The sequence below is a fragment of the Crotalus tigris genome, unplaced genomic scaffold (genome assembly GCF_016545835.1).
Source record: "Crotalus tigris isolate CLP2741 ecotype Arizona unplaced genomic scaffold, ASM1654583v1 scf7180000017741.1442986301:2390832, whole genome shotgun sequence".
Lineage (NCBI taxonomy): Eukaryota > Metazoa > Chordata > Lepidosauria > Squamata > Viperidae > Crotalus > Crotalus tigris.
Window position 1 is genome coordinate 947,347 of NW_024096608.1, and position 22,946 is coordinate 970,292.

The 22,946-nt window shown below is 50.6% G+C and overlaps 1 protein-coding gene across 6 annotated transcripts in view; it reads right to left on the reverse strand.

The window, feature by feature from the left end:
- Positions 1-3,268: 3,268 nt before the first annotated feature.
- TLN2 (talin 2) overlaps positions 3,269-22,946 on the reverse strand; it is a 72,751-nt gene continuing 53,073 nt past the window's right edge. For 5 of the 6 annotated variants that reach the window (XM_039340076.1, XM_039340075.1, XM_039340073.1 and 2 more), the window contains exons 39-58: positions 22,796-22,897; positions 22,427-22,597; positions 20,830-20,976; positions 16,932-17,033; positions 16,483-16,602; positions 15,419-15,565; positions 15,161-15,327; positions 13,941-14,124; positions 13,402-13,527; positions 12,575-12,691; positions 12,046-12,231; positions 10,818-10,925; positions 10,519-10,624; positions 9,411-9,535; positions 8,037-8,162; positions 7,362-7,424; positions 6,554-6,736; positions 6,257-6,382; positions 5,775-5,932; positions 4,885-5,478 (exon numbers count right to left, since the gene is read on the reverse strand). In XM_039340076.1, coding sequence (XP_039196010.1) covers positions 5,804-5,932; positions 6,257-6,382; positions 6,554-6,736; positions 7,362-7,424; positions 8,037-8,162; positions 9,411-9,535; positions 10,519-10,624; positions 10,818-10,925; positions 12,046-12,231; positions 12,575-12,691; positions 13,402-13,527; positions 13,941-14,124; positions 15,161-15,327; positions 15,419-15,565; positions 16,483-16,602; positions 16,932-17,033; positions 20,830-20,976; positions 22,427-22,597; positions 22,796-22,897 — 2,535 coding nt within the window. In that variant the 3' untranslated portion in view covers positions 4,885-5,478; positions 5,775-5,803. Of the gene's footprint in view, positions 4,278-4,884; positions 5,479-5,774; positions 5,933-6,256; positions 6,383-6,553; positions 6,737-7,361; positions 7,425-8,036; positions 8,163-9,410; positions 9,536-10,518; positions 10,625-10,817; positions 10,926-12,045; positions 12,232-12,574; positions 12,692-13,401; positions 13,528-13,940; positions 14,125-15,160; positions 15,328-15,418; positions 15,566-16,482; positions 16,603-16,931; positions 17,034-20,829; positions 20,977-22,426; positions 22,598-22,795; positions 22,898-22,946 lie in introns of those variants that run through there. The other variant, XM_039340072.1, reaches the window with a different exon arrangement.

Consider the following 22,946-nt stretch of genomic DNA (forward strand, 5'->3'; position numbering starts at 1 on the left):
GGGGCACCTCCTGCAGGCATGGATGGAGAGGCTCCCGGGCTCCCTGCTGCCTCTGTGATGAGGGAAGGCTGGGTTTAACTCTGCACCGTCTTTGCATCAGAGGGGTCTGAACGTGGCACTCCTCCCCCCTTCCCCTCTGGCACTGTGAGTGATGAGGCAGGACCCCCGAGGCTGAGCCCAGTTATCCAAAGGGACCCCCTCCTCCACTCCTAGACCTTCCCTGGGGAGGCAGGGAAGAGGCGAGAAATGCTCTCTGTGGACCACAGTGGGTCCTGCAGCTCTTTGCACCCTTTTGGGGAATCTGTCCCGCCGGCCTCTGGTGATGCACACCAGACTTGACCACCAGATCTGACCACAGCGAGGCAATTCATCACCAGGAGAGGCCATAAAACTGGGGCAGGATGACGTAGCTGCTAAAGGCCCAAACTGGGCCTGCCTGTAAGGAAGAAGGGAGGGAGGAAGGGGCAATCTCTTGCAGGAAGGAGGGAGGGAAGGAAGGAAGGGCTTCCTGTCAATTAGCTGCCTGCTTTCCTCCCCCCTTCTCGCCCCCATGTTAAAAAACCAGAGCCCTGCCAGGGCTTTTCTGAAACGCTCGCCTTCCGCCCCCTCTCCGAATGGGGGAGCTGCCCCTTTAAACAGCAGCCCTGGTGAGAAGCTTGGAAACAGGACATCTGCCGTGCAGCCCTCTGGAATGCGGGCCTGAAGCGAAGAGGACCCTATGTGGACAGACGGGAGCAAAATACCCTAATATGGAGCGGATCCCACCAGATCCTAGGAATCACCCTGCCCTCCTCCCTCCTCTACCCCTTGGCGGTCTCTGCTCTGTGTCTTGGCAATGGGGGGGCATTTTGTAACCCTGGCCAAGCTGCCTTGGCAGTCAGTAAACACAAAGAAGCCCCAAGAGAGAGACCCAGGCGGAGGGGGGGCAGTTCCTGGGGGGTGTCAATTGGAAATGGCAAACTCTGGGCATTGCCGGTTCCTTGGCTACAGATGCCTGAGCCCAGGAGAGCTTGAGGAGGGGGTTCTGAGGCATTTCCCTTCCCGCCTTTTAAGAGAGAAGTCTTAGTTGGAAACTGAACTGAGAGATCTTGGCCCCCAACCTCCCTCCTGGCTCAGGGTGCTTTTCAAGAGGCTTAACCACGTTTTTAGGAAGGAAGCCGATCTTGCCCCCTTTCTGCTCCTGGGGGGGGGGGCTAAGCCCGGGAGCAGGCTGCGCCCCACACCCTGACCACGAGGAGGGTTCCTAGCTGCCCTGTGAGATACTGGACCAGAAGGACTCTGGCTGGCTCCAGAAAGCAGCCCTGATTCACTTTTATCTCAAGGGAGGATAAATTTCCATATTAAAAAGGAGCCCAGGGGAAACCAGGCCTTTTCTGGCGCTCTCTGGGGGAAGGCAGTGATTTATGCCCACGACGTGAGAGCATCTTGTACTCTCCATTCTGGAGGAATGGGTGGGGCAGCCAGAACCTTTCCCTCAACTGAAGATATTCTAAGTGGGGTCAAGCCACTTGCCTGGGGCAGCCCTCCCAGGCCTGCCCTCTCTCCCCACCCGGCGGGATTGGAGTACATCTCCCATCATCCCCACTCAGCACTGACTCCAGGAAAGTGTTGGTTGCACTAACCCCTAAGGCTAAGCCTGGTGCAAAGCCTGAGTCTGTTTGCAGCACTAAGCCAAGGCTTCTCAACCGGGGCACTTTAATATGGGCGGACTCCAACTCCCAGAATTCCCCAGCCGGCTTGTGAGTTGAAGGCCACCTGTCTGAGAAGTGGCCTAGATCAGGGCTCCTCAACCATGGCGACTTTAAGACCTGTGACTCCAACGCCCAGAATTCTGGAAGTTGGAAGTCCACAAGTCTTAAAGTTGCCAAGGTTGAGGACCCCAGGCCTAGACCGAGAAACGATGCTCTAAGCCACAATGGCTGGTTCACTGCAGGTAAACCAAACCCAAGCCAGCCACGTCCTGAGCAGTCTGTGCAGGTCTCTTTGCATTGGGGAGACCCAGCTGCTGACCAGTTGACCAACAGTTACCCCCCCACACACACACACTCTGCCCCCACCTTCAGCCCGGCCGCACCCGCAGATGCCTTTCTGATTTGGCCAGCAGAAAAACAGCACTGTTCGGCTAATGGGCAGCCCTCAGACTGAGGCTGTTTTGGCACCGAACCTGGGAGGCAAGGCAGGCAAAAGTCTTGCGAATGCACCGGCAGAGAGATTAAACGGGGAGTGCCGGACAAAAGATTTCCTTTCAAAGAAGCCCAACCTGGAGCACTACAGATGGTGACAACTTAGCTCAGGAATGCCACCCCCAAACGCCAAGCTTTTCTGAATTCCTGAGCCTGGAAGACTGGCTGGCAACACAGGCTGCTTGCTAAGTTTTCCTGCGCTGGGCAATTGCCTGGCCAAATATGCTGAGAATGCAGTCTCATTCTCGGCTTACTCCTTTTTCCTCCTCCAAAGAGGCTTAAAAGAACAGATCAGATGGGCAACTCAGGATTTGGACCGTTCCCGGACAGGATATCATTATCCCTGAGAGCTTCTGCACCGGAGACAAATTCCTTGTGTGTCCAATCACACTTGGCCAAAAAAGAACTCTATTCTACTCTATTTTCCAATATCTATTCTATTCTATTCTATTCTATTCTATTCTATTCTATTCTATTCTATTCTATTCTCCAATAGCCTATCCTATCCCATCCCATCCCTGTTTTCCCCACTTGGTTTTCTGTCCTCTTCCTCCATTTGAGTTTTAGAAAGTTTTGGCCCCTCAAGTGCCTCAGTGCATAAACAAACACGGGCTCATTGGCGAGTCTACCTTAATGTTCACACTCCCACCGCAGCTCTCACAGCGGCAGTTATATGCTGAGTTTATGTTCCTCCTACCGGTAATAAAGGATCTGGGAATTTGCTTAAAAAAAAAAAAATCTTAGGAATCAACAGTTCCAAGTGAAACTTACCCAGCTGACACCACTGACCTTCTAGTTCTTCAAGGGCAGCCCAAAATGGAACACATAGTAGTAATCAAAAGGGGGAGCCACTCAGACACAAATGAGTCTCTGACCAGGAAACAGGGATCCCTGGTTTCCTCAGCACCATTGCACAAATGAACACAAATGCAACCAATGTGTTAAAGCTTCAAGGCTCTCCTCAAGATGGACACTGTTCTTCTGTGTAAGGTTGTTTCTTGACCCAAGGATTCCCCACTGAAATGGGGTGCATAACATTTTAGAAAACAGAATCGCTGGTGGGTTCGTGAGAGCACTGAAGGAGCGACTTGATTCAAAATTTTATTTAGGGTAGATACAAAACAGCTTTGTGGGCCAGACGGAGCATACATACAGTGTAACATCAAGAGAGTGCATCATTTTGGACAGTGGCCATCTTCCTTTGGGTAAGCATGGCTTTTTCTGAGGGTGAACCCCTCTACCAGAAGCCTGGGTGCCACGAAAGGAGCCTCGGCTGCATCCACATGTTCCAGAGACGCACAGCAACAGAGTCTGTGAGAATTTCCAGAGTTGTTGAAGGACAGGAAGAATCACCAGCAGGCCCTCCTTCCCGGTTGCTTCCAGTGGAGACATTTTCCCCGCTCTACCAATGAAGCGTCTGGCCTGAGGCAAGAACCCCCTCCTTCACTGGAAGGAAGCCCGCCCAGGAAAGGGACCTGTGGTTGACCAGGTGCTTCTTCAGAAAGGTAATACCGAGCATCAAAGGTGGCGTTTTAGTCAGTGGATGAGAGCAGAGGGGCGTAGCCTGGGGAAGAACTTGGGCAGCTGCTGTGTCCCCTTCCTCAAGAGCCAGTCCCCTTTTTGACTGAAGCACCCCAGATTTAACCCATCAGCAATTTAAAGCTCTATGCCAGCATGGCTGTTTTGCTGGAGGATGCCCGAGGAAACACAAACTGCATCTGGAAATTCTCTCGCTTCAGCCTTGGTGCTGGTTCCCCTGCTTGGCCTCTTTGCCTCTGCACCCCGAGCCCCACGTCCCCCTAAATGTCTCTGCTGCACAATGCCACTGGGGCGTTTGTGGGGGGCAACGGACAAAAGCTGTTCACAAAAGAGATCTGCTCACAAAAGCTGGTCCTTCAAACGGTCCCCTTCTCAATGGAGAGCCAGACTGGAGCCCAGACAGGTCGCTGCAGGTAGCATCCTTTCCAAAAATAACATGAAATTCTGGCAACGTGTTTTCTATCCAGGGATCTGTTTCTGATGACCATGTGGCATGATCAGGAGCCGCCAATCAAGGGGACCCTTACGGAACAATCCAAACAAGGACACCCCTCCCTGCAGGAAGAAAAGGGTGTCTTGCAGGGCAGAAACACGGCTCTGCTACTTTCGGGCTGGCTGGTGACACATTTCACGGAGATCTGACCTTCTATCCACACTGACCATCCACAGGCTGGAGGACACAGTCCACGAGCAGATTTTGCCCTGGCTTCTACAGTTTGGCATGTAGATGCCACCCAGCCACACACCCCTGGCTGAGGCTCTCCAGCGCCCAGCCTGAGCTTCCTGACTGAATTCTGCCCCCCCCCCCCTTAAGCCAGATGCCAGTTAGCGCTTCCCCAAAGACTGGAGCTGAGCAGCTGGTTACAAGCTGAGCTACGACACTTAAGAAAGCTTCAAGGTATTCAGGATGGTTTAAGAAAGCTTCCCCCCCCCAGAAGACAAATTGCAACCCCCATTCTGAAAATTTCTGCCACCCAACAGCCAAAGCATATTAAGGAATTGCCGTTTTCAGTCATGTTGTGGTTTGGAATAAGAAGCACAAAGAATAATTTTACCTTACATTAAAGGAAAAATAATTGCAGCACCTTTGAAATTGCAGCCTCTCACTCAGATGGAGCTTTTTTTCTAAAGCGCTTCAGTTTAGAGAACGGTCCACTGATCATTTACTGGAAAAATACAGTCTGGCTTTATTGTTCAGATGTTAAATATGCAGACATGGTCTTCTGCAATTCCTAAAATCAATATCTGACTTTCCTTAGCAAAGCTTGGGAAAAAAACAAAAGACCAAAATGCACATTACTAGTCCTCAGGGGTTCATGCAGTTTAAACTCACAGCTTTAATGGACACAACGTGGTGCCATCCCAGGTCTAAATCTGCCTCTTGGGCCCGTCCTTGTTCGCAGCAGTGAAAAACTTAGATATGGACCAGGGTAGACACCCCACAAAACAAAGTATCCACAAAAACAAGAGAGAAAAACGGTTGTGTTTAATGCTGAGCAGGTGTGTTTGATGCTCTCTGCCCCAGAGGAATACGGGCATCGCATCCTTCCGAAAGCAGGTTATTCTAATTCTTGGTGGGGGTACAGGAGGGGCTGCTGTCCACAGTGTGCTGAACCGAGTACTTTTAGTGCAATAGGGTCCTGTGAAAGATTCCTCCATCTGTGAAACCGTCTCGTAACACTGGCAAAGAGCCACCTGCCCCAGCTCCAGGGGGGCGGCTTCTCCGACGTCTCAAGCTTGCTTTCCCACGTGATACCAAAGAGGATAATAAATAGATCAAAACTTCAGGATACGTTATAATACTGACTTCATCACCCCAATTGTGAGAGGCAAGATTTTTTTCTCCTGAGATACAATAAACAAAGGCCGGGGAGTGGGGGTGGGGCAGAGGGGGTACCCTAACACTGTACCATGGGGTGGGCTTGCCAGGAGGCTGTGGATGAAGTGTTGGGTCTTCTCACACACCCCAAATGTTGGCAAGGGCTTGGGAGTGTCTCTCTGTAGCACGGCCCCTCCACCTTCCCACCCACCCCCACCCCGTGCTCGGCTCACTTTCTTCCCAGCGAGACCCGTGTGGGCGTTTAGCCTTCCTCTTCCCGCAGCTCGCTCGGGAGGAACTTGTACTGCTGCTGGCGGATCTGGGCCAGCTTTTTCCGGGCTTCCTCCAATTCCCGTTCCTTCTTCAGCATCTCCTCCTGGGCTGCGATGATCTGGGGAAACGAGACAAGGACGCTGCTACAGAAGCCCAAGATATGAAAAGCCAGCCAACCTCCTTAACTGAGAAGCAGCTGGAGCGTGGAAGAGTCCAGGCCATGTGGCGTCTGACACCCCCAAGGGGACCTCCAGGGAAGCTGCCCTTTCTCCCTCATCCCAGATGGGGAAGGGACGAGGGTCTTCCTGAGCTAGAAGGAGCTGCTCTCTCCACCAGCTCCAGCTCCTGCCCAGGGTCAAGCGAGTGCACGGTTACTCCAACAGACTCAAGCGACCCTCAACTTGAGAAGAAATGGGAGGGGGGCACCAGGGAGCAGACTCACTTGCGCTATGCCCCCCACAAACTTGGTCTTCACCACCACGTCGTCATCATCCGCCTTCCCAAAGGCCGCCTTCTGGGCCGCCCTGACCAGGTTGTCCGACGCCCGTTTCACAGCATTGCCTGCCACCTGCGGACGGAGAGCAGAGACGGCAGCGGGAAGTGTGTTGCTTAGACTGTGTGTAAGTTGAAGGTGTGTGGTGCACACAGCTCAAGGGCCGCCTCAGCCTGTGAAGGAAGGGCCTCATCTTCCCCCCCCATCCGTTTGGGGATGCCCTACCTGCAAGCAGAGCACGCTTACCTGCAGCCTCCTCATGGCCTCCGAGTCCTGGTCGGCCTTCACTTTGCAGGCCACCAGCAGCTGTGCCGTGGAGGCGGCCACTTGCTTGGCCGAGGAGATGAGCTTCTCCTCGCTGGCGTGGCCCTGGACCGAGGCGTTGGCCGCCTCACAGAGGTTGCTGGTCGCAGCTGCCACCATCCGGGCCTGCCGAGGACATGCGAAGAGGGCCAGGCCCCACCTGAGTAGGGAACTGGGCCAGGTGCCCCTCAGATCCAGTCAAAGGAGGAAGGTAGTCCTCCACGAATAACCATATTCGCTTAGTGACCATTCAAAGTTACAACGGCACTGAAAAAAGTGACTTACGACCGTTTTTCACAGGATTGTTGCAGCATCCCCATCATGGTCATGTGACCAAAATTTGGGCGCTTGGAAACTGGCATGTATTGGTGAGAGTTGCCCTGTCCGGGGGCCCCCATTTGGGGCCTTCCCAGCTGGCTTTTGACGAGCAAAGCCAACGGGGGAAGCTGGATTTGCTTAACAACGGCAATGATTCCCTTAATGGCCGTGGCAAAAATGGTTGCGAAATGGGGTGCAACTCACTCAACAACTGCCTTGCTTAGCAACAGACACCTTGGGCCCCCTTGTGCTCGAAAGTTGAGGCCTGCCTGAAACTGACCCAGGATCTCATTCAGCATCGCACAGGCAATTGGATCTCGGGATCGGCGGCCTGCCCTCCAGCCCCCTCTCCATCTGCTCCCCTCGGTCAACGAGAGGAACCCCAAAGCCCGAGAGTTTGGGGGAAGGAATGGCAAACTCAGAAGGGACTCACCGCAGAAATCAGCCCCTGGGACCACTGTCCATCGTCGGCGGCATTGGCAGGAATGGCCCCCACCTGGAAGTCCAAATTCAAAAAGGCCTTCACAACATTTCAAAGCGTGGTTGTTTGGTAAATAAAACGGAAAGGGAATTATTGTTATTTTGCTTTCTAAAGCAGCATTTCTCAAGCTTGGCAACTTGAAGATGGGTGGAAGTCAACTCCTAGAATCCAACTTCACGATGAGTGGACTTCAACTCCCAGAATTCCCCATTCTTGGAATTGAATCCACCCATCTTCAAGTTGCCAAGCTTGAGAAAGTATTCTAAGGAATCCTTTGTCTTCAAGATAGGATCAAACTGCACACTTGGGCACTGCACAGCCGTAAGAAGATGGTGCCATCAAGGCTACTCCCTTTTTCTCTCCTCGCTTCTCTGGATTGGCTTCGGGTTTGGGTTTACCCATCACATTAAGCTGCAAATGCAGCTCTGCCTTTGGATCGGTAGACTGCAGGAAGCCAGCCAGGCCACTGTGGTTATATTACAATTATAGCTGAAAAAATTGCGGTGTAGAAATACGTGGCCAGGATTCATTGGAGAGAAAGGGGGACAGAAAATAGGAAATGCTCCGAGCGTGGGGCGGATGGCGGCAGAGAACTTCCCGGTGGGGGTGGGGGTCTTGGTCACCCACCTTGCCTTGGGCGACCAGCTCTCGCTGAGCAGCGGAGGCTGACTTGACAAGGGCGCTGGTGGCGGCCGCGATGGACTTGGCCGCTTCGAGAATCTGTTCCTCAAAGTCAAGGGTCTCGTCCGCCTGCTGCAATCAGAAAAGAAGCCCATCAGGCTGGCCGCACCTGGCGGTTCCCGTAACTGACCGTCTGGCGTCGCTATTTTAAAACCTTTCCTTCAAGAAATCCCACCAGGTTAGAAGCCACGTTTTGTGGTAATGCGTGTCGGTCCCCATACAGAGGTCCGGCCTCTTGGACCGGAGCAGCAAAGAGACCAAAGCGAAGAGATAAAGCGCAGGGCAGGGGTCCTTGCATTTGCCCCCCTCTCTCTCCCCTATGCAACCTTTATACCAGTCTGGGAGAGAGAGAAAAACATCAGAAGAATCTGCAAAAATTCCTCCAAAACCTCCCTGTGGAATTTGTTATTGCCTCCTGCCATGTTCTATGGAAAACAACGTCCGGGAGACAAAGCGAGACACCGTAGGAATGTTTGATATATAGTTGGGCTAAATTACAACCTAATATATCAAACATATCACACAGAGTCTCACAGGACAAAAAAGGCATTCAGGTAGGGGTCAGGCTGAGGAGAGGCATGCTCAGTCGGTGGAAGCCGGCTTGGGTTCCTCCGCCGCCCTCCAGAGGCTGGAGCCCATGGGCCCAGTCCGTTGCAAGAACCCTGCTGCCCCCAACAGCTTCTCAGCAGAAAGCGCACAAAATATTTCCTATCCTGTGTTATGAGTCATAGGCAAAGAAATGATGAGTTGTTCCCATAAATATTTGCGTGCTCTCAATATATTGGGAAGCATCAGCTTCAGTTTCAACCCATCTCAGAATAATTCAACTGAAAGATCTTCAGTGTGACTGATAATCTCTGGGCAGCTTCCACGTTGGAGAGAAAGGGAGTGTGTGGGGTGCCACCAGCCACTTAAGTGTGGCCTGCTCTGATCTGGCTGGTCTTGAAAAGCAGCAGCTTTGGCCAGATGTGGTTCACACGTGGCTAGGACAGGCCTGAGATGGCCATCACAATGTCCTCCTCAATATAGACCTCTCTTGAGGTGGCAAGGTCTCCCCTCCTCAGCCCAGCCTCTTCTTCAGCCCTTGCAGACAAGTTGGCACAGACCCTGGCCAGACCCCTCCTGTTGTTTTCCTGAAGCATCTCTTTGAGGGTCCAAGAGACTGTGATTTCCCACCCCCATTCAGCTAAGACACTCTAAGAGCACCACACGCATCTCCCGGCCCTTCAGGAGAGGAGAGATTCTGCTTGGTATCCCTGCTTGCTTGTGGGCCTTCCCTAGGAGAGGGTCTCCAGATTGCAGCCCCCCTCCCCTGCTCACCTTGGGCTTGGCTCTGGGTTTCAGCTGCTCCAGCTTTTTGGCAGCTGCTTCAATGGAAGCAGCAGCTCCGAGTAATTCCGTCTCGGCAATCACGGTGGGGTCTTCAGGGTTGACCCATTCGGTACCTGGAGATTGTAGACAACAATACAGATTATTGTAGTCTATTTTACAACTAAACTAACAACTGTTTGATCTCCTCAGCTGGGAGACAGATGCAGCTTGTGTAGTCCTCACATCTTCTAGTATGCGGTCTTGTTTATTTCATCCGTTGTGTTACTGGTATCTCTGTACCTCTGTTTGTTGTAATGTCTCTCACTGACCATTTATAAGTAAAACATTACACCTTGAAGAGACGCCATACCAGGTCAGAGCAAGGTACCAGTGAAGGCTATCATATAAGAACAATGGAAGGAGACACCCTCAACTCAGACTCCGCTTCCGAGGGCCACCAGTGGCTTCTTTGGCTTCCCCACCTGGCTGCAATGAACGTGGGAATGAGGACGAGACCAGCCAAGGGAACGGCCAGATAAAAGGCAGCTTAGCCCATGGCAGGAATGTGGGTGGGCCAGAAGCTGAGAAGAGGCCCTCCCTAGTTTCTGGGCTGTAAAGGAGAAGGGGGAAGAATTTGGACTGTCAAACTGAAAGATTCTGTTAATGTAACCTGACACCAAAGTAGCCTTAGCCCATCTGGTCAGGCTACTTATTAAGGCCGACCCCAGCCTGCAGCCCTGGAATTTTCTGCTGGTCTCCTTCTCAAGGTCAAACAGGGTTTATGCTGTTCAGTTTCTAAATCTAGATACATTAAGGCAGTTGTTTAGTTTCTAGGCCTACAAAAGGAGGAGGAGATGATTCTTTTTCTCAGTTTAGTTCGGCCAGGAGAGACCCAACACTGCTGACTCCTATACAAGGTCCTTGTTCAGGGTTTTCCCCACGTGTGTCCCCTGCCAAGAGAGGGATAAAGGCCAGGAGCTTTTGGGCAGCAGCCCCTGCCCAGAAAGAGACCTCCCTCCCCTTCCTCTCGCCTCCACAGGAGGCCACCTTGGTTCCCACCAGACTTGCTCTCCAATTCTTGGAATCCAGGGTAATTTCCGCAGGAGAGGAAACTTACCTTTCATGGCTTCGGCAGACTGCATGAGCTCCGTCACAGCCCCCGCCACCCCCTTAGACAAGGCCGCCAGCAGATGCTTCAGCTCGGCAGTGGGCTTCTGGAGGATCTGTGTGCGTTGAACAGGAGGGAGGGGACAGGTTCACCAAAGGCAGCTTCCTCAGCATCCCCCCCTTTCCCCTCCAAGCTCTCTCTTCTTTGATCTGGCCTGGCCAACACCCGCACGGCCCCAGCAGCCTGCCCTGAAGCCAGCGCAGAGCAGTTCTCTCCTCAGGGAGGGGCAAAGGGGCCTCCCTCGTTACCATCAGGACATGTTCCAAGAGCTGCAGGTAAGCCAAGGTGCACTCCGTCCCATAATGCAGCGCTCTCGCCCGCACGTCTTCGCTGACATCGGGGTGGAAGGAGGCTTGCTGTGGGGCAGAACACCAAGCCCTTCAGAGGGAGCCAAAGCTCCTGGCGGAGATGGGGAAGCCACAAAAAGGGTGCCCACCAAATGCTGGGGGTCTTTCCACAGCATTTGGTGCGGAAAAGGCTTCCTCCGCAGTCGACGCCTCGCTCCTCCCATCAGCTGATGGGGGAAGGGTCCAAATCCTGCATGCTTCCCAAGAAATGAGCATTCCCCTTTCGGCACCCCCTTGCCAAGGCATTTCCACCCCCAGCTGCCAAAGAGCTCCATTCTGCGGGAGGCTCGTTTGCTGCAAGCACTCTTGAGAACCAAATGCGAAATGCGCTGGGCTTTTGAGACACCAAAGATTAGCCATGTGCTCAGGTTGCCAATCAAGATCCCTTCCACCCAGGGGGAGATCTGCCCCCCACCCAGGCTGCAGAGATGCTCTGTGCACCTGGACTGCAGGAGGAGACACCCCCTTTCCTGATCCCCACCCCGGGGAGGACAAAGCTTGACCAGAAGCCGCAGTTCAGCTTGAGAGTTTTGACTTGGGATCTGCAGCTCACACCTCTGTCTCCTGGCCAGGATGGGACACAACTGTTCCCAGGGCTGGGCTGCTGCCAAGGGTGTGTGGGGGCTTTTACTCCCCATTCCCCTCCTGAAACAAAACTCCTTTGGTCCTTGGGATACCCCCAGAATCAGTTGTTGGGTTCTGCGGTTCCAAGCAACGAGCAGAGCAAAACAAGAGATTCTGTCTTTGTTCATCTCAGACTTACACTCAAACACAAACACGCTTACATACACAGACAGCCTCTGAATCGCTGTGCAGCCCTGTTTGAGTTGGCTCCCAATATAACTAGCAAGACCTGCATTTAGTTCTCAAAACCCTCCGTGCATTTCTTGGCTGGCATCGCTAAAACTCAAGAAGATGAGTCTGGTGGGGTATGGAGCACCCCCCCCTTCTGCTGTGTTCCTCGAACTGGGGGCTGGAGGAGGCTGCCCTCAAACCTGGAGAGATCCACAAACGCTTTTCAAAGGCAAACCTGCCCTCCTGCAGCGATGCTCCCTGTCCTTCAAGCAAATCAGTCCAGCCGTGGGAAGGCCGGGAGCCCCAAATCAGGAGAGGCTCTCGGGGAGCTTACCTTGCAAGCCGCCAGCATGTCAGCCACGGCTTTGCGGCTGAGGTTGGCCGTGGCAATCACATCCTCTTGCCGGCAGGAATTCCCGGCTGCCACAGCTTTGGCCGTTGCCATGGTGATGCCTTTCGTCATCCGGATGGATTCTTCTGGGGAGCAGGTCTTCTCGGGAACGTCCTTGGACTGGAACACCTGGAGATGCGAAGGAGGCTCAATGCAAATGGGCAAGAGAAGTCCTGGAGGGAGGCAAGGACTACAGTGTCCACCTCTGTTGAAGAAAGCAAGCCCCGAGCCGGCAGGGGAGAACTAAGACCCTTCCTCTAAAAGGGCAGCAACTGTCAGGCTCCCCCAAAGCTCTGCGCAAGAACCACGGGACTGTGGCCTGTCCAAGTTGCTCTGCTCCCCCACCCTGAAGGGAAGGTCAGAAACTGACACTCAGCTGGAAAGCAGAACCCCTCCCCAAACCTCAGTTTTAGGAAGTTGGGTGGGAATGGGCCCTTGGCCCCTGGCTGGGATCAGGACACGGCGGGAATACCGTGAGCTCCTGCTTGATGTACTCAATGGTGGCCTCAAGGGCCCTCGTTCCACGGGTGGCCTCGTCCTCCACTGCCTTGACCGTCTTCAGGAGGGAGGTGACGTTGGTCACCATCACCTAGAAGGAAGGAAGGAAGGACGAAGGAAAGGAGATATTGCAGCGTCTCCCTGGCTGATCAAGGAAGCCCTCTGCAAGGCAGGGCCGATCCTTCCCGGTTTCAGCAGCAGGATTTGTGCAACAGGGTGGAGAGTCCAGCCCCATTGCGGAGGATGGATGGATGACTGATGCAGAAAAGGTATTTTGAACATCAGTGTGAATATGAAATCTCCCTCAGGGCTGAAACTTGGACCCTCCACAACAGATAATTCTTGAGCAAAGGTCTCCCTTGGGAGGCCGTAAGAGGAGGACCTGGCTGGTCTGTGCTGGGAGAAATCAGGATTCTGGTAGCACCACCAATTATATTAAAGGGCTAAAGACTTGAAAACCTTTTAATAAAACGTGTTACGTGTCTTATGTCCTGCTGAGCTTAAGGCAGAACAAACTCAGAAGAACAGAACCAAGCCCTGCCCTCAGACATGTGCAGAGCTTAATCTCAAAACCCCAGAGTTGTTTGCAAGAGAAGGAAAAAGCACTATTCTCCCCAGGAGGAAACACAGCTCGAGTGTCGAGAAGATCTGCAAGGACCACCGCACGCACCTTAAATAGTTGCAGGCAATTATTTGCCAATTCTGGGAATGTAGGTAAAAGCAATATTTGAGTCAGAAGGCCAAATCTCCTGTGGGCAACCTGGCTGAGACTTAACCAGGAAGAGCAATTTTCCCCCGTACCTTGGCAGCCCCCTTGAGCTGGTACATGGACGGGTCGTCTGCTGGCTTGCTGGCGGCTCCTTTGGTGGCACCGATGAGGTCAGACAAGGCCTTTGCCACATCCTTAATGGCATTGATTAGCACAACCTGTTAGAAACAGGGCCTGTTAGCTGCTCTAGAGGTTCTCCATCCAGCCATGTCTTCTGGCCTTTAGTGAGGAGATATTTCAGTTTATAAAGTGAATTAGCACTGGAGAACAGGTGGAGAACATTTCAACCACCTCATCTCTAGTGAGATGGGCAGCTATATAAATTTGATAAATACATAAAAAATAGAACAGATACAACTGTCCCGCAGCTACTTGCAGGCTCCCGTGCTTCTTGACCCAGTCTCTGAACCTGCTCTGGGGCAGAGGACCTCTAGGTCCACTCAACCTGGCTCCAGAAGCCCAAAAGAAGATCTTGTCAGGCAAGAGGTTCTAGGTGATTCAGCAGGTGACCCAACCTCCCCCCCCAATTCTATGATGGAGCCCATCCTATGGCACCCCCCCCCATACACACCTGTGTTTCAGGGTCATCTGAGCCCAGGCTGGCCGCTCCCAACTTCACCACCTCTGCCAGCTGCGTGATGGTGCTGGCGGAAGACTGGGCTGCTTGGGCCAACTTCTCCTGGCTGGAGGCGGCTCCGGAGACCAGCAGCTTGGTGTCTTCAACCAAAGCCTTTGCAGTCTTTAGAATATTTTCCCTGGGAAAAGAAACCGGGTGGAGGCGGGGCGAGCGGGAGCAGGCAAAAATCAGGTAGCACCTTCCCCTCGTTTGCATAAACAGGTGCAAAGCGGTGGAAGCTGCTTGTGCCATTTTTATTGTGCATTTCTGATTGATTGCCTCTGGCAGGTGAATCCTCCTTCTGCATTCCACCCTTTTAGCTTTAAACACACTGGATATGGACTTAAAAAATAATCCAATTATTTTGATTTACGCTCAGCTACAATCATGAATGCGGTATTTCCAAAATCTGTTACCATAATTAACTTTGAAATTAGTTCTAAAGAGAGGACTGCAGGTCCACAACTTATTTCTTGGGTGATGCAACACAGTTTTATTTATTACATTCATTATATTTATAATTGTCAAAATCAAAACTTAGCTTCGGGTGTTGACCTGAACGGAGTGTTGAGTTTTTGGATGCTTTGTCTTACTTAGGATTTATCTTTACGGACAAAGAATTTATCTTTACCAAGTTATGTGCTGTTTAAGGGTGAAGGGAAAAAAATTCATTTAGCCCAAAGGAAATTAAAATTATTTCTAATGATTCAGAATACAAGTTCTCCATACTCCTAGCTAAAATACAACAGTACAGTTAATTTGACCTGTGGATCTTGAATAACATCACATTACTACTACTATTAGTAATGGTGGAGTAGTGGTTAGAATGCAGTACTGCAGGCTAATTCTGCCGACTACTAGCAGTTCAATCCTGACTGGCTCAAGGTTGACTCAGTCTCCCATTCTTCCCAGATCAGTAAAATGAGGACCCAGATTGCTGGGGGGGGGGGCAATATATGCTGTCTCTGTAAACTGCTTAGAGAGGGCTGCAAAGCCCCGTGAAGTGGCACAGTATATAAGTCTAAGTGCTGTTGCTATTACTACTGCTATTAAACGAACAACTGAATGCAGTTTCCTCATGAACCTCTACACTGTCGCTTCTTTCCAACCCTCCCAACAATTTCAGAGTAAACTTAACCCCAGCCCCCCTCCCCCAATTATGTACCCAGCCTCACCTGTGATCGGCAAAGGATTCGTTGTTCTCGGCATTCAGTGTCCCGGCCGCAGCAAACATGATGGTGGTGTCCAGGTCAGCAATGATGCCGGAGACGGCGCTGGCTGCAGTGATGCATGCCTGGGTGCCCTTGTTCCCCGCCTGGAGAGCCGACAACACCAGGGACACCTGTCCAAGAGAAAGGACCAAGGTGGATGCAGCGGTGGCCCATTGAAGGAAGGATGGCAAGGGTGGGGGTCACACCTTGGGAAGCCCCCACCTTTTCGCTGACCGTCCGGGTGCATTCGATCAACTCTCGCTTGGTGTAGGCGTCGGTGGGACATATCTGCAAGGCCCCTGCTTTTTGGACCAGAAAGATGCAGCTGTGTCCAAGTTCTTGAACCCGGGTTCTGATCTGAAATCCTATCTATGGAGCCAAAAAGACGGCAGAAAAAAGAACAGGTGATAAAAAGGCTCCTGTCTGGGCATCCTCCCAAGCAGAGAGGCAGGAAAGGCGGCTGAAGGGCTGCAGGAAGAGCTGGTCAGCCTCTGGAAGAATCAGGCTAAGGATGGGCTTCCAGCTGGTAAACAGAGAGATGCCTCTTCATACAAGCTTAAGAAATACTAAAGAAGCAGCCCTCTCGTCTGTTTTAATATATAACCAATGTTATATTACTTTCTGTGATCACGATGTCTGTGGCTGTTGTAGAATAAAAAGCAAATTAAAACCAGGACTAACAGCCTCTCTGAACATTGGAGAGGAAATAGATCAGAAGGAAAAGCCTCCCTAAAGGAACGTCTTCTGCAATTGATGAAATGGACAATTCCAAAGGCTTCTGACCTTGTGGTCCTTGCTTAGTGTTCTCTAAGCCAGGGGTTCTCAACCTTGGCAACTTTAAGACTTGTGGACTTCAACTCCCAGAATTCCTCAGCCAGTAAAGCTGAGGAACTGCCCCCTCCCGAACAATCTTGGTCCTCATTTAACCAACCTCGGAAGGACGGGAAGCTGAGTCAACCTCGAGCCGGTCAGAATTGAACTGTTGGCAGTTGGCAAAATTAGCCTACAATACTGCATTCTAACCACTGCACCACCAGGGCTCTTGAAATTAGAGGCATGGTTAAAAGTAATTAGAATTGCTGATAACCAAAATTAGAAGTAAGACTGGCTTTTACTCTAAAACTAAAAGGGGTTTTTTATTTTCCATCTTCTGAAAGAGATTTCCCAATTGAGGGGAATGCAAAACTTTGAACCACTGTAGCTGCCCCCAGATCTACTGTGGTCTTCTCATTTCCCACAACCCCGCGGGGCTCATGCACTTAAGGGGGGGGACCAGGATGGCAGACCTCCTCTGGTTCCGCAGTGCCTGCTGCCATCCGTCCCTGGGAAGCCAGGTGTCCATAGTCGGTGGTCATTTGCGATGCGAGTCCTCCCAGTTCCTCTGGATTAGTGACTGCCTTGGTCATCTGAAAGGATGGAAACAAGGATGAGAATCCTAGTTTGCAATGTTGCGTTGCAACACAGACTGAAAGACCAGATGGGGCTTTTGGAGATCCTGCCATCAATTTTGCTTGCTCTCTCTCTTGCTGCTAGCCTCCACCAGTATTTTGACCTGTTGTATGGAGGGATTCTGTTGCGGCGTGAAGGTTTGGTTTTGACTTGTTCTGAACTGTCACTCCAGCTTTCTATTTTGTCCCTTGCAAAAGACCCTGTTTCTGGGCATTTGCCAAGCAGATCTATCTGCCTTTAATTAAAAACGAAGCCATGAAGCGAGGTCAGGCAGTGCTTCTCTTACCATCTCTTGAGCTGTGACTGCGATGGCCCTGCAGTATTTGACAACGGTGGTCTGGTAGTCCACAAAGGACCCTTTGGGATCGGAGGGTGTCCCTTCATCTAGCTGCATGGTGGAGAGGAAAGACTGTCAGCAAGGGAGAGTAGAAGACCTTAACCTGAGGCCCTTCAGAGCTGTTGGACTACACATCCCATAATCACCCCAGCCACCAGCTTCAGATTATAGGAGTGAGGTCCACACCACTGTCCATCACCTAGAAGATCTGACTGAGAATGACCAAGATGCAAGAAAAGGCTGAAGCAGCCCCTTCTTTTTGGGTAGGAGGACAAGTAGTGTAAGGACCCACCCCACTTTGCATCTTAAGAAGACAGAACTCTTGGAATATTTCTTCCAACAGGCATCCTTTATTAAGAGAAAATGGTTGCAGGCATTCTAGACAGGACTTGGGGGCCAAGCCCTATGGTTCAAGGTTTTAAGGGGTTCCCAGCAACCCCACCCCATCCCACCATCCTTCCAGTGACAATCCCAGGTGTTACATTTCCACCCCCTTTTCCTCACTGCTGGTGGAAGGGAGACTTCAGAGGGGAGTAGATGAAAGCTGATGGCCCCATTGTTATGTGTAGTCCTTTTGGTGGTATCCACATTCAGTCCCTTTTGAAGTTGTACCGAAGGAAGTGAGGGCCATAAAACCCCTTTGTTCACCCCCCTTCCCCTTCATCGTCTGACAGAATCCAGAGAGGGCAGAAAGGGGGTTTTCCATAGTCGATAACTAGAGATGAAATATAATTGGATTCTGACATCCTGCCCCCTTAAAAATAAGATAGAACCACCTGAAAGAAAAACAAAACAGGCATAAAATTTAGTCAGGCTTTTTAGGATACTCTGTGTGAAACTTCTTTAATAGCTTCGGGGCGCTGACATGATGTTTATGGACCCACTCGTTTTGTGAAGCAGGGAGGTGTTTCCATGCAACTAGGTACTGAGTCGCTCCATGATATCTCCTAGAGTCTAGGATTTCCTTTATTTCGAAGTGTTGTTCGCCCTCCACCATGATTGGAGGTGGTGGTGGGGGGATTTTTGGCCGTAAAGATGACTGATGCTCCCTTTTCAGCAAGCTGCAATGAAAAATTGGGTGTATTTGCCTGAGATTTTTGGGTAATTCTAATTCTACTGTTACTGGGTTTATGATTCTTTTAATTGGAAAAGGCCCTATATATTTTGATCCAAGTTTTTACAGGGTTGTAGGGACTTTAGGTATTTTGTAGATAAGTACACCATTTCTCCTATAATGAATGGTGTAGGCTCAACCCTTTTTTTATCGGCTTGTGTTTTGTATGCCTGCCTAGCTTCATCTAGTGCTTTTCTAAGTACTGGCCAGGTGTTTTGTAATTGTTCCATCCATTCTTTCAGTGATGGGATCGCCGGTTCATTTGGGGTTAATTCTTGCATGGGGTTGAAACTTTGATCGGTGGCTATTTGAAAAGGAGTGTAACCTGTGCTGGAGTGGACTGCATTATTGTAAGCCACTTCTGCCAAAGGGAGTAGGTCTGTCCAATTTATTTGCTGAAAATTAATAAAACATCTTAAATATTGCTCAAGTACTGAGTGACAACGTTCTGTTTATCCATCCCCTTGTGGATGATGGCTAGGTGTCAGTCCCTGAGTGGTCCCTAAGAGGGATAAAAATTCCTTCCAAAATGCAGACGTATATTTCACTCCCCTATCAGAGATGATGCGTTGGGGTGCCCCATGCAATCTGTAAATGTGCTGGACGAAAAGTTTCGCTAAGGCTTTTGCGGTGGGAATCTTTTGGCAAGGGATAAAGTGCACCTGTTTGGAAAATAAGTCCATGACCGTCCAGACAACAGTATTTCCATTGCTTTCTGGTAATTCCACTATAAAATCCATGGCTATTTCCCTCCAGGGGCTAAGGGATTTGCCACTGTTTGTAACAGTCCGGGCGATTTCCCTTGCAACCTCTTTGCAGTTGCACACTTTGGGCAGCTGGCCACATAACTTTCTATGTCCATTTTTATGGATGGCTACCAAAATTGCCGTTTAATTAAGTGTAATGTTTTTACAAATCCAAAATGCCCTGCTGATTTTGTGTCATGGCAAAGCTGCATGAATGTGACTCTTTGGGTTGTTGGTATATATAACTTTTCCCCCCACCCAAGGCAGCCTGTCTCTCATTGTGCACACATTTTTGTTTTTCTGGAACCATTCATCTGTTTCCAAACTTTTCCGGAATTCAATTCCGGTTTGGCTGCCCAGCTGTGGTTTTAATTTAGCTTGGGCTCTGGTGGTTACTGGTGCTGCCAGATGTGATTCTACCATCATCAGTTTAGAGTCGGTGGCTCACGTGCTGTTATATTGGGGCATGCGAGATAGTGCATCTGCCAGGAAGTTCTTTCCTCCTGCCAAATGCTTGAGCGTAAATTGGAACTGGTGAAAATGCTGGGACCAGCAGGCTTGCTTGGGGTTGAGCTTCCTGGGTATTTTCAGGGCTTCCAAATTTTTGTGGTCTGTCCATACCTGGAAGGGGATTTTGTTGCCTTCAAGGAACTGGCGCCACGTGAGTAATGACCAACGTATCCCGTATGCCTCTTTCTCCCACACGGGCCAACGCTGTTCCGTTTCTGTGAGTTTCTTGGATGTATACGCACAGGGTTGCAATACCCCTTTATCGTTTTCTTGTAACAGTACAGCCCCCACTGCCACATCACTTGCATCTGCCTGTATTACAAAGGGCTTATCCATGTCTGGGTGCCTCAGTATGGGTTTGGCAGAAAAGAGTCTCTTTAATCTCTCAAACGCTGCTTGGCACTCCGTTGTCCAGGTTAGTGGCTGGCTAGGTTTTACTGAAGATGCTCCCTTCGTTTTTAGTAAGTTCGTAAGGGGCAGGGCTATCTGGGCAAATGAGGGAATGAATTGGCGGTAAAAGTTTGCGAAGGCCAGGAAACTTTGCAGTTGCTTTCTTGTGCGGGGTGGTGCCCATTCTAATACTGCTCTGACCTTCTCTGGGTCCATTTCAGTGCCTGTGGGGATATGCAATAACCTAGGTGGTCTATCCTTTCCTGGTGGAATTTGCATTTTGAGAGTTTGGCATATAGGTGGGCAGCTCGCAGTTTCTTTAAAACCGCTCTGACTAGGTTGACATGTTCCTCTTGTGATTCGGTGAAGATAAGAATGTTGTCTAAGTAAACCAGGACCCCCTTGAATAGGTGCTCCCTTAGAACGTCGTTGATTAATTGCATAAATACTGCGGGGCTCCCTTGTAATCCAAATGGCAAGACTTTGAATTGGTAGCACCCCATTGGGCAGTTAAATGCGGTCTTCCATTCATTCCTTAATTCTCACGCGATAGTAAGCTTCCCTTAGGTCTAGTTTAGAAAAAAATTTCCCTTTCGACAGGTGTGACGTCTTTCATGAGGGGCAGAGGGTATAGGTTGCTTTCACTGATTGTATTCAGGGCCCTATAATCCACGCATAAGCGTAAAGAGCCGTCCTTCTTCTCTCTAAAGAGGACCGGGGCAGCCACTTTAGGCTTGGCTGGCTCAATGAACCCCCTTTCTAGGTTTTTCTTTATGAATCTGATGGAGTATAATTTCGGGAGTTTTGCCCAAGCTTGAATTCAATGGCACAGTCTGTGACTCATTTCCACCTGCCTGGAGGAGAAGGGTGAAGGGCTGGGCACAGATGCATTTTCCCCAAATCCCCAAAGCGTCTCTATTTCAACAAGTAACATAATAATACGAAAGCTTCTAAAAAAGAGGATTATTGTAACACTTAAGAAACAAGTAAAGAAGTTGGACAGTGGTCAGCCTAGTTTGAGCCTCCTTGAGAAAGCTGCCTGGCCCTTCACGAGAAGCAGCAATGGATCCAGAAGCTCCTCACTCACCTTACTCATGGCTTCAGCAATGGAATCCACCATGTTCCCCACCATGCCCACTTCACTGGCAGCTTCATTCAAGGTCACCATGATGTCATCCACGGCTTCCTTCATGAGCTGTGCTGCTTCCAGGATAGCATCATGAGTGTGTGAAGCCTGGGAGATAGAACAGAGACCCATCACCCTTTCCTTCCTTTACAATGCAATCATGCACACAGAGCCCCCTCACGTCCTTCTGTGGGACAGATGTGGGACACCGCTGGATCTCCAGGTTCCTCTAGAAACAGAGCCTGGAAGCTGCAAGGAAGAGGACTCCTGGAGCAAGGGGTTTCTACGAAGGGCTGCAATGTCTGCCGAATGGATCCTGTGGAAAGGACGTCTCTCCAAAAGGCTTTTCCCCGTGTTGCTGCAACTGCTGCTCTAACAGAGGGCAGGTACAAGTTGAATTGAAAGCTTCCTGGTGTATCAAAGAGGAAATACAGCATCTGTACAGAATGGCCTCAGTATTTAGTCAGAGGATCTTAGAATTGGAAGAGACCACCGAGGTCATCAAGCCTGACCCTCTGCACAATGCAGGAATGCAAATTAGAGTGATTTCAGCAGCAAAGGGAGGCCATCCCCTCTCTGGATCATTGCTTCCACAGTCAAACTCTTCGTAATGTTTGGAATTCAAGTCAAAGCAGTTCTTGAAAAAGTTTTCAATCCCCCACTTCCCAAAAGTTTATTCCAAGCATCTTTTAAAAAAAGGCAATTAGAACATTTTCTGCCCGAGTTCCTTGTGGAAGACCCTAATCAGACGGAGTTGATTACCAAAGGCTGTGTTTTTAATTAAAGGCCTTTGCAGGAGAGGCAGGAAAGGAATTCTCCAGCGCTCCCATCACATACCGTCTGAAACGTGATTGCTCCCAAGGAGCGTATTTTTAGACTTGTAATACGCAGATCATGTTTTCTTGCTGAAATTTTCTTCTGACAAACAAAACACATTTCAGGGAATAAGCGGGCTCTGGCTGACTGCCCTCCACATACGTCAAATTAAACCTCCCATTATCCTGAGTTAGCTCAGTCTGGTTGGGAATTTGGGGAGTGGAAGTGCATCCATCTTCAGGTTGGCAAGGCTGAAAAACATCACACAAGATTCCCCACATCTGAGTGCAAGTGAAGAGTTGGATGAGAAGACTGTGCAAAGGAAGAAGAATGCAAGGTAGTCCTCAAGTTACGACGGTTACAACCTACAACCGTAGTGGGCAGGTTCCATTATAGTGATAACTTGAGGATTACTTATGAACAAACCACCCACGTTATCCTGAAGATGAAATGTTTCTTCCAGTTTTAAAAAAAATTCCTGCGAATACAACACCCGTTTGGAATTGATCTCCTTAATCTGCCCATTTTTTTAAAAAAATGCCTGAGGTGGGGTTGCAAGGCTTAATTGGCCGAGCCCTGCAGGATTCCTGTTTCATTAGAAATCTGCCATGGCCTCAATCAAGGCCACCCAGATCTCTCTTCCAACAGGTGCCCCCAGATCCCCTCCCTCTTCTTTGCTGGGAGGGCTTTCCCCCCCTCCCCTGGTATCTGCCCCACCCCCACCCCGTCCACTGACAGATACCTTCGGGTTCCCCCCCCCTTCCTTGGCCGCATAGAGCATCTGCAGGGCCGATTCCGCCAAGGTCTTGGTTTGATCCAACAGGTTCATTTGCTGCTGGTGATTCATCAATTTGGAGACGAGGCCAACGGCTGCAAGAACCAGGGGTTCAAAGTAGCTGGAGAGCTGCGTCACCTGAGGAGGGAAGGAGGCCAAGGAGTCAGACCAGCTGTGCTGGGTGCTCTTCAACCTTGACAACTTGAAGCTTGCTGGCGGGGGAATCTTGGCAGTGGAAGTCCACACATCTGAAACTTGCCCAGGCTGAGAAACTCCACCGTTTCTACAGTTCAGAAGACCCCAAGAACAGACCCCGGCCCCGTCTTGGGCCCCTACCGTGTGTCCAAGCTGAGCAGCCTCACCTCGGGCTGCCGTTGCAATGGGGTCGATAAGATGGCCAATTTCCTGGACAACGGAGGTCAGCTGTTCTTGCAAAGCCTGAGAGACAAACAACAATGGTTGTTATCCTCTTCTCCCCATAAACGAT